The sequence below is a fragment of the Poecilia reticulata genome, linkage group LG19, assembly GCF_000633615.1.
Source record: "Poecilia reticulata strain Guanapo linkage group LG19, Guppy_female_1.0+MT, whole genome shotgun sequence".
Taxonomy (NCBI): domain Eukaryota; kingdom Metazoa; phylum Chordata; class Actinopteri; order Cyprinodontiformes; family Poeciliidae; genus Poecilia; species Poecilia reticulata.
Window position 1 is genome coordinate 9159611 of NC_024349.1, and position 11511 is coordinate 9171121.

At 37.7% G+C, this 11511-nt stretch overlaps 1 protein-coding gene across 1 annotated transcript in view; it reads left to right on the forward strand.

The window, feature by feature from the left end:
• Nucleotides 1–9933, forward strand: part of mmp25b (matrix metallopeptidase 25b) — a 16550-nt gene extending 6617 nt beyond the window's left edge. Inside the window, exons 3-10 of the mRNA XM_008437575.2 lie at nt 449–593; nt 1487–1773; nt 2357–2536; nt 3088–3172; nt 5450–5532; nt 5615–5767; nt 6332–6619; nt 8106–9933. Of these exons, the coding sequence (XP_008435797.1) occupies nt 449–593; nt 1487–1773; nt 2357–2536; nt 3088–3172; nt 5450–5532; nt 5615–5767; nt 6332–6619; nt 8106–8362 (1478 nt within the window). The 3' untranslated portion in view covers nt 8363–9933. The remainder of the gene's footprint in view (nt 1–448; nt 594–1486; nt 1774–2356; nt 2537–3087; nt 3173–5449; nt 5533–5614; nt 5768–6331; nt 6620–8105) is intronic.
• Nucleotides 9934–11511: the final 1578 nt, after the last annotated feature.

Consider the following 11511-nt stretch of genomic DNA (forward strand, 5'->3'; position numbering starts at 1 on the left):
GGAGACCAGCTGCACAGGCAGGCTGCGAAATGAGATGCAGGTGATCGGTTTGTGTGATTGGCAACAAGAGACCGTGATCGGCGATCACCGATCATGCACTTTTTCACGGAAATGAGCCGATTATGATCGGTGGCCGATCGATCGGCACACCTCTAGTCAAAGCCCATACCTGAATATAATTGAAGATCTGTGACAACAGATGCTTTTGATAGAATCCGCCTGAACTGTAAAGATGAATTTATGCAATTTTCTGCAAGTGCAAGCTACATTTTTCAGACTTTTATTTTTAAAATAAACATTTTAAATTTAAATTACACAACACAAAATCCCATTAAAACTCACTGAGGTTTTGTGGCTCTTACATCATATCGAGTGGGAAGCCCAGCGTTGTCCAAGTTCTCCTTTTGTCCAGTCAGTTTTAACACATGATATCGAACTTTTGCTCCAGACAGCGAAACGCTGAAGCTCATGTCCACGCCGCGATGCTCGCTCCCAGACATCGTTGGAGGCGAGGAGATGAGGAGGAGGAGAAGGAGGAGGAAGAGATACGCTCTGTCAGGCCTGAAGTGGCACAAGACAGACCTCACATGGAGGTGGGTTTCCTGTCATGCTGGTTTTAGGTTTAACACGCAGCTGCATGAATCATGGTCATTTCTTTAACCGCAGAGTTTCACAGCTTCTCATCAGTCATATTTATAGATCTTAATATCAGGTGAACCACATATTTATTTTTAACTCTTTGATGTTTCATATCAAACTCATTTTGGTATTAAAAGTAAATACATTTGAAAACCCTACTCTATCTGAAAGCGTTCTTGTTAAATTATAAAGTAGTTTTGATTAATCGCAAATATTTTCCAATTTCTCCATTTTCACTTATTACTGTCTAATTTATAGAATCAAGAAACAACTTAAAACGCACTGCAAAAACAGAAAATCTTACCAAGTATTTTGGTCTAGTCTCTAGTGTAAATATCTATGTTTCATACTTGAAATGAGACTAAACTAACTTACCAGTAGCTTTTCAGCTAAGTATACAAGCTTATGTGAAGTAAACAATATTGATGAAAATTTATTGGTTCCATTAGCAGACTATTTCCTTATAAAAAGCATATTTCAAATATTATAAAAGCAAGAAGTAGGAGTTAGTTTTAAGTCAATAAAGTACATGAAATAATCTGACAGTGAAACAATGCATGTTTCCCATATTGTAGCTTCTAATATTATGGGAATCATTATAATAAGATATTATATTGGGAAAAATGTCTTGGTTCAGATTACTTATAACTACTTCTTCTATCAATATTTATGAATTATTGCCCTAAAACAAGCTCCTATGTCTTACTGAAAAGTTACTTGAAAAATTATTTTGTCTTCAAGTGTATTAAAATATCTGCACTACTAATTAGGTCAAAAAATACTTTTTTCTGGTTTTGAAGTGTAGTTGTATATTTGTTTTAATAAACTTCTTTTTTCTTATTTGCAGCGTCCATAGTTTCCCATCAAGATTCTCCGCTAGGCCTGAACAGGTGAAAACTCTCCTGGCTTTCGCCTTGAAGGCCTGGAGCGACGCCACTCCGCTGAACTTCAGACAGCTGCCGGGCGACGGCGAGGCCGGAGGGGACATCAGAGTTTCTTTTGCCTCCATGCTCCATAACGACGGGTATCCGTTCGACGGGCAGGGCGGCACCCTGGCCCACGCCTTCTTTCCTGGCGTGGACGAAGTCAGCGGCGACACACACTTTGATGACCATGAGACCTGGAGCTACGGAGGTACAAATTTACAAGAACAGCGACATGAATATGAAACAGCACTGTAAAAACACAAAATCTTACAAAGTATTTTTGGTCTAGTTTCTACTGCAAATATCTTAGAGCAATTTAAAGAAGACAAAACTAACTTACAAGTGACTTTTCAGCAAGAGATAGGAGCTTGTTTTAAGTAAATAATTCCTTAGTATTGATGAAATAGTTCTAGTTCCACTGGCGCCGTCACCTAGCAACCCCAGACAAGGTCAGTCCGTCACCTAGCAACCCCAGCCAAGGCCAGCCGTTACCTATCAACCCAGTTCTAGTTCCATTGGCAGATTATTTCACTTACAGTTTAATATGGGGAAAATGTCTTATTATAAATGAAATAGTCTGCCACTTACAAAATTAATGAAACCAGTATATTTTTTAATCAATATTAAGGGATTATTTACTGGAAACATGCTCTTATATCTGAATAAAAAGTTATTTGTAAGTTAGTTTTGTCTTATATCAACCTTACTGAGACAATTGCAGAGGAAAATAGACCAGATTTGGTGTTTTTGCAGTGCACAGCAGGTTTTTGCTGATGTTCCCACTTCCACAGGTGGCGGCAGCACCACAGACCTGTTCACCGTGGCGGTTCACGAGTTTGGCCACGCTCTCGGCCTCTCTCATTCCTCCTCGGATCCGTCCATCATGAGGCCGTATTACCAGGGTCCGGTGGGAGACGTCTCCCAGTACAAGCTGGATCTGGACGACAGGCTGGCCATCCAGCAGCTGTACGGTCAGTGGCACCGGCAGGCTCTGCTCTGTAAACTACAACATTGTATTTAACTGAAAAAGATCAGCGAATATAACTCGACTCTGGTCAAAGTTTATAACCCTCAATTAAAGACCAGTGAATTTTTGGGTGTATAGTGAATTACAATGTTGACGTTAGTGAAATAAATTAAGTGGATTTATTTCTTTTTTATGTAATTATAATAAGCACTTGATTTAAATAACTTTAGGGCCTTTTCCTGTAAAAATTTTTTAAAATTGAACAAAATCTTACTAAGTATTTTTGCCTTGTTTCTAGTGTAAATGTCTTATTACACTTGAAATAAGACAAAACCAGCTTACAAGTAACTTTTCAGCAAGATATAGCAGCTTGTTTTAAGGAAATAATTCATGAATATTGATGAAAAAGTACCAGGACTGGCAGATTATTTCACTTATAATATGAGAAAAATCTTCAGAGACCCACATTTCCAAAGAACGTCGCTTCCTCCACCATGTTTCTCATGCTGTCATCAGCTTTCAGTTCCTATTTAAAGTCACGATTCTGTGTTTCAGGCGCGAGAGACGACACACAACCAGGTGGAGTTAATCCTGACCCACCGCTCTTTCCGACTCCTCTTCCCCCGAGATCAACAAGGCTGTGAGTTCACAGCCTTTACCACAACTTCTAATTCTGTTCTGCTTAAATACAGCCATCGTTGACGTTTCAAATGCGTAAACGGGGGATTTCATGATTCATTGGAACTGTTCTATTTCAGTGAAAATACAGACTCAGTGACAGAAACTTTCTGAGGAACCACATGTTTATGGAAACAACCAACAAGGTCCTGACATTATTCTGTTCAGATATTTGGCCACTTTTCTCTAAGAATTGGTAGAACTGATTTAAACTGGTTGGTTTCCTGGTTCAGGACCAGTGAAGGGTATTAACTAGAGATGTACGATGGATCAGCCTGTATTATTCCTTTTTTAACATATTAATAATAAAAAAAACTATTTATTTCTGTCTTTTTACGATTTGTTTCTGAAGGCAGAATATGATGCAGTGCAGGACTGTGGGGAATTCAACTGAAGCAGAAAAACTTTTCTTAAAGATGTCAAAAGAAATGAACATGAACTTGTTTTCTTTGCATTATTTCAGGTCTGAAAGCTCTGCATCTTTTTTATTATTTTGACCGTTTCTCATTTTCTGCTGATACTGTAAATACTACATTTTTGCTTTGAATTTCAGAGACATGTTGTCAGTAGAATAAAAGAACAATGTTCATTTTACTCAAACATAAACCTATGAAGAGTAAAATCAGAGAAACTGACCATTTTGCAGTGGTCTCTTAATTTTTTCCAGAGCTGTATGTAATACATACAATATCTGTAAATATCGGTTATCAGCAAAATGGCAAAAATAATATTATCGTTATCGACCCAGATTTTCATATCGATGCATATGAAACAGTCTGATTGCTTTTCTCAAGTAAGGTAAAGGATTACAGTTGCAAGTGAGCCCAGGATTCAAACCTGCTAGCACAATGCTAATATGACTATGATTGTTAGTTTCTACAGGGTTGGTTTGTTGAAAGCATTGTGTCGATTCCTCCAAACGTTTGTCTTGTCATTGTGGCCAAACTTTGTCTTCCCTGACCTTGAACTCTCCTTCAGAAGACATGAAGTTTGTAAATTTGGGTAGATGTTGGAGGATGATTTTATTTTTTATTTGCTAGTTGATCCAGTCTGACTGTCAGGAATCAAAAGGATGAAACATTGAGAATAATCCAAACTGGTTTTGGAATACATAAAGCATCCTAGCATTGGCCTCCTTCACCTTGTCTCTATTAAACATGCACAGTGTCAGTGTTAGGAAGATTGAAGATTTAAAAAGAGCAACCAAGACAGAAATCAGAAGAGTTAGAGAGTCTCTGAGTGTTTTACTTGTCAACAAGGCAAAGTACATCAAGTATGCAAAATCTGAATGCCAGGTTTCTTCTAACAAATAGTTCAAAGCATTATTTTTATATTCATGTCTGAATCTGTGGCCATCTAGCTGCAAGTAGAAAGGAAATTAACTCATCCTGTTAGTGCTCAAGGTGTTACAATGAGCAAAGGCAATTTTCCACACAATAAAATGTCATACATGTACATGTGATTAAATTTAAATTCTTTCTTTTTCATTTTTTTTTTTTTGGTAAAGCACCTCAAGATGACATTTGTTATGTATTGGCTCCATATAAGTAAATTGAACTGAATTGAAATGAATGAGAATTAATAATAGGCCTCTACTTGTTCAGATACACACACCCACACACACACACACACACACACACACACACACACACACACACACACACACACACACACACACGTTTGTGTGGCTATCTTTGTGGGGACTTTCCATTGACTTCCATTCATTTCTACAGCCTAAACCTTACTGTTACCCTTTTCCTAACCCTAACCAAAACTCAATTCACACCTTAGTCCTAACTCTAACCCCTGACCCAAAAACGGGGTTTCCCCTTGTGGGGGCCAGGCTTCGACCAGGCAAGGAGCAATTGGTCCCCACAACGTAGTATGTGTCAGGAAAATCGTCCACACACGCACGCACAAACACACAAAGCTTGTTGATGGCTGCAAAATGTATTAAAACAGATTTAATCAAACATTAGTCAGGGTGTATGTATATTTTTGGCCTCCATGGAGATTATGGAAACTCAACAAAACAATGAAACTCGTCTTGCTTTTTGTTGTGATTCATAATTGAAATGTTTTAATATGTGTCCACTGAAAAAATATATTAAAATAATGATATTTATTCAGATTATTATGAGTGTCAGTAAACTGTAAGCCTCGCTGTGGTCACATTTAGTCTTGTTCTGCCCTCTGGTGGTATTTTCCTGTAACTGCATTTAAAATCTCTCCTGTTTAGCCCTGAGCCTTCATCCGATGAGCGATGCCAGGGAAGCTTTGATGCAGTAGCAAACATTAGAGGAGAGGTTTTCTTTTTTAGAGGTAAGAAGAAACACATGAGTAAAAGTTTAACAATTAAAAATAAAAATTGTTGTCATGATTTAACCCTGTTCTTTGTTAATAGGTGCACATTTCTGGAGAACTAAGCGAGACGGCTCTTTGGTGTCCTTAAGGCCGGCTGTAATCACCAACTTTTGGATTGGCCTTCCGACAGGAACAAACAAAGTCGACGCCGTTTATGAGAGAAAAAGCGACAGCAAAATCATCTTCTTCATCGGTAATACAGATTAATCAGTAGCTCTGTTTTACAGTAGAAAGTGTAATCCTGGCTAATTCATCTCACATGTTTGCTCCTTTTTAAAACAACATGCAGCAGTTTGCTCAAACTTTTATTGAGGGAGCAAAGAGAACCCAAACCAACACCGCAAAAACACAAAAACTAACAAAGTAGTTTTACTTGAATATAAATAACATTTTCTTCACTGAAAGAAAACAAAATCTTATCAAGTATTTTTGGTCTACTTTCTATTGCAAATATCTTAAAATAAGTCAAAACTACCATACAAGAGCTTGTTTTAAGTAAATGAAAAGAAACTTAATAAGGTATTTTTTCCATATTGTAAGTAAAATAATCTGCCAGTTGAATTCGTATTTTTTCGTCAATATTAAGACTTTTTTTTTTTTTTACTTAAAACAAGCTCTTATGTCCCATTAAAAAGCATTAAAGTTTGAGATCATGTTAAAGAATATGTAAAAAATCAAGGGGCATGAATATTTTTTGCGAGGCATCATATCAAAGCAGATATCCACCAAATGTTTTGAACCACTTTGATGTGTTCAGGCTCGCAGTACTGGGTCTTCAGCGACACAAAGGTGATGAGCGGTTACCCTCGGCCCCTGTCCGACTGGAGAATGACGACGCCGAGCGGCGCCGCGGTGGACCGGGTGGACGCCGCCTTCGTCTGGGCCCACAACGGGAAGACGTACCTGTTCAGCGGGGGTCAGTTTTGGAGGTTTGATGAAAGCCAAAGAACAGGCAACCAGGAGCCAGACCCCGGCTACCCACGGGGCAACGACGTCTGGACGGGAATGCCATCCCACATGGATGATGTCATCACCTGGGGTGAAGGTAACAACAATCCCAGTCGAGTAACAGAAGCTCTAGGTAGACAAACCAAACTATGTGTTTTCATATGTAGAATGTAGTCAACGCTGGACAGCAGACAGCTCTAGTTCTTTATAAAAAAATAAGCCATTAACAAAAAACATTCAAAAATGGTTTAAGATATAAGATACAAGCTATGGGGGGAATCACAGTTTAAAATATGAAAATGCAGAACTACTGTAAAAGAAACTTTGGTAACACTTTATTTGACGGGGTGTGAGTAAGACTGACACGACTCTGTCATAAACATGAATCATGAATGTTTAGGATTGTTGTCATGAAGTGTCATTCTGTAAATAATCACATTTTTAATGCAAGTTGACACTTAATGGATATTTAATGCAACTTTTAATAGAACTTTGCATTAAAGGGGTCATTATTGTCAAAATATTGCAAAGTTTACACTTTTAATGGACTTTTAATGCAACGTTTAGTGCAACTTTGCATTAAAAGTGTCATTATTTACCAAATGACAACTCATGACAACAGTTGTAAACATTCATGAAGACTCCTTCATGTTCATAACAGGTGTTTTATGTTTATGATGACTTATGCACAGCCCTTCAAATAAAATGTTACCAAAACTTTTGGTAAGGTAATTTTATTTATACAGCACATTTTCAGCAACAAAGCAATTCAAAGTGCTTTACAGGAATTAGAGGAAATACAAACAAAATAACAGAAGAAAGCAACATGTATAAACTAACAGGAGTTTCCCTGGATGAACTAATGGAAATCAGTAAATGGAATCAAACTACAGAACCATTGAACTTACACAATGTCCAAACATAAAACTGTTCAAATCACCATATAAACATGGGAGTATCATATAGTATTACCAATTAGTGTTGGTGTTTTGTTATTGTTAGTTTTTTGTGTATTTAATAAAAACGATTATTCACCCTTTCAGTTAAAATTGAATTTTTGTGGAAATTCATGCAAAATCAACAAATCCTCACACTTTTCTGTGCTAATGTATAATTGTGAGTTTATTGTAGATTTTTTTGACAAAAATGGTGAAAAACATCGGGTTTAAGTGATGCTGACTTTCTTACTGTCCACGTTTTATTACTCATAGTCCATGACAGTGAGTAATAAAACTTTGCATTTACTGTTATACATATGTGCAATTATTGCAAATGCTTCTAAATTAGTTCCACAAATGTCAGATTTTTATTGCAAATAGTCACAAAACCCTGGAGGGTCTTATTGATGTATAAAAAAACAAATGTAATTTTAAGAATTTATTAATATTTAAAAAATTTGTTCCCAGGTTTTAGCATTACATTCTCAAACAACTGGCCCTTTAAGAGCCTTCATGGTCTTGATTTGGCCTAAAAATGACAGAGTTTGATGCTCCTGGTGCAGAGAATCATCACAGCTGCAGAGAAAACAGAACGGTGGAGACGGAGCAGTGAAATGCAGCTGTTCTCTGGTTGTCGTTCTTCAGGAGACGCTTACTTCTTTGAGGGCGACTTCTACTGGGTGATGAAGGACGGAGGAATAAACCAGGAGTATGTCTCTCCGAAGGCCACCGGGATGGACTGGCTGCGGTGTCCGGGTCCTCCTCCGACGGCTGCGCCGCAGAATCCTGGGAAGCCAAAGGAATGCAGCTGTGCCTTCAACAGATCGTCTCTGAGGAACGACTGTCTGCTGCTGGTTGCCGTTATGCTGATAATTAATGGGTTGATTTCTGTATATAATTAACTAATGTGGGCTGTTTTCTCTACACTGGAGCATACACGGGACTCCTTTCCACCATCATACAGTTTTCTTTCTTGAATTAAAGGGTTTACTTGCAGGATTTGGCAACCCTAAGACAGGAGCACTCTCCCATCTCGGTTGTGTTTCACATATTTGTGTTTGTAGGATAAAAATAGACAAAAATGCTTAAATATCAGCCACTTTGGTAGAGATTGGTATTCAACACCATTAGTCAGCAAATGGAGATTTTCTTTCACATTATGATATCTGATCCAGACAAACGAATTTAGAAGGTTAGAAGATTAAAACTGAGGCGCCGTCTTCTGATTTCCAAATCTAGTTCTTCTAATATATTGTAGATGTTTTAAAATGTATTCAACCAATTATGCATTAGTTTATTCTGTTTTTAAATTATTGCAATTTGAAATATGGTAGTTAGATTTTGTTCGTCTTGCACAACTTCTGATTATATTTTCTTATCTCTGTTTCTTTATTAAGGTTCGCAGCTTAATAATCGTCTGAATTTACTTGTTTTTAGGTTAATAATATTTGGATAAAGGGCTGTTATGAATGAAATCCTCTGAGATTCACACAGAGGAACTTGAAATGCTTGTTTTGATGGAGTTCTCAGTGTAAAATGAACAATCAGGCATATAATTGCAAATATTCAAAAATGTAATCAGAACCTCTCACTATCTGTCTGATTTTTTAGGGTTTTTTGGTACAATAAGAGCACAAAATGAATTTTGTGCGCATTGTTTTTGTCGGGTCTAAATCGCCCAGTCAAAGGTGATTTGACTGGGCCAAGCTGAACTCTTTCCCCAGGAACTTAATTTCCCAGAAGCTTTTATATTGCTTTGGCGTTATGAGGGCTGCTGCCGTGTTGCTGCTTTGGAAACTTAGCAATTACAGGAACCTCTGAGACACTGGATGGCCCACCGGCAACGCTGGACACTTTTTTACTTCCACAGAGTCAAAATAAAATAAACAGTGAAAGCATAAAACGTTTTTAAAGAGCAGTTATGGTTTAAGATTTAAGTAAAGTAGGCAACAGGAATGTATTTAGGCTAAATTGCACCAATTGTAACTTCCTGTTGGGGTGAAAATGAGAGTAAACCTTATTATTTCTGTCAGTGATTCTGACATATGTATGGAGAAAACCTGCAAGTTTCCTAAAGAGGAAGGCGAGCTTCCTATTTAGCAACATGAATTGAATAAATTATCACAGCAATAAAAAAAATCTGTGTATGCTTAAAGCAACATGCAGTGTTTGTGAACACACACATTGTAACAGGTGGTATCAAAATTCACAGGTATTTTGGATTAATTAACTCGTGCAAAAGATTTTTTCAGATTTTTTTTTGTCAATGTTAAAGTTTTGTATTTTTCTTTTATTGTTTTTTATTTTTTCTGTCTGAAATGAAGCAGATCTAAAGTGCTACAAACATTGCACTCCAGTGTGTTTCCTTCCTGTACTCTAACTGGGTCTGTGCTCGCTGCTGCGTTTGAATGTTGTATTTGCAAACAATAAGACAAATCACTTCTGTGTTTAACTTTAAATTACTGCTGTGGAAAAGTTGAAAGTGGTTCCCTATCAGGGTCTATTTGTGTAGTAAATTTCCATCCATTCAACCAACATCTGCTTACAGATATGGGTTACACCCCGGAGAGGTTAGCAAACACAACACACACTCTCTTAAAGCGTGTGAAAACTGCTGACACCTGCCCCACCGTTGCATCGCCACAATAAATTTCCAACCTGTTCGATTTTTGCCATGCGGTGCTGTTGATGGGGGTGAAAGAGAACTTCCCTGATTCATGGAAAAGGTTCCTGCTTTGAAAACAAACTCACACTGTCAATGTACTACTGCAAGTTTATCTTTCACAAACGCACACACTTTGGTTCAAAATCTAAAACTCGCTAAATTTATTTGACTTGAAGAGTGGAAGACAGTAGGCACAACTAAATGCGGCTCAAATGTTTTACAGTGTAACTCAGGTTATTAAATACAGCAATATAAATTTCCTTATTTAAGCAGATGATGCACAGTTATGCATTACAATGTCACTATGTGACTATGAACCAATCAAAACATTGAAAAGACCCTGAGAACAAATTGATGCATGGATGCAGCATCAATTTAACCAAAGGAGGAGCGAACACGACTGTAGAGCTTCAGGTGTGACAGCTACAAACTTCTGACCAGCCCTCAAACCTGACAAACTCAGACTTGAACCTTCAGAGGCACATAAAGATGGTTAGAAAAGTTGGTCTTTTATCACCTGAAGAACATTTCCAGGATTAAAGGACTAATGTCTCAGCAAGATCTTTAGAAATTCAAACATAATATTTATTCACATTGATTACTGTAACACACAGGTCTAACTAACGAATCCTCCAGCAGCAGCTGATCCACTGCGCTGCTGCTGGCTTTCTGACTAAAGCCAAGAAGTTAGAGAACATCACACCAGTTTTAGTGTCGTTACACCGGCTCCCCGTAGCTCAGAGAAAAGACTTTAAAATACTTTTATTAGTTCATAAATCACTGAATGTTTTACCACCAAAATACATTAAAATCCCTGAATCAACCTTCCAGACCCTTCAGGTCTTCTAGCTCTAGTCTCTGCAACCCCAGAACCAAACAATTTGCCTTTGATTGTTGCTGAAAAGTGCTTTTCAAACAAACCTGCCTTGCCTAACAGAGAAATCTAAATGAGAAACTTGACGCCATGAAAGAAATTCGAAAGCATTTGCTGATGAACAAGAGCTGCAACTTTCTTTCATCTGTTAAATAAACACAAATACAGGCGGAATGCACCTCAATTACACGTACTACACTTTTACACATTAGTACTTCATAAATATCATGCTAGGTTGAACTAGAACCTCGTCTAATCGCCCTGAAGCAAATGTCTTAGTGAATTTGTGATGTGCACCAGCACCAGGTTGGAGAGGTGAAGGTTGTTGTGTTTGTCACGCCTGTCGCTGCACACAGGTAAATTCTGATCATTCCTCAGTGACACAACAGATCATGTCAAAGATCATCAACAGATAGTTCTAAGGAAACACCTGTACCACACAGCGTGACCTACGTATCTGAAAGACACTCGATGCTCAGCTGTTGTTAACCTTCACACAGAATATATATATA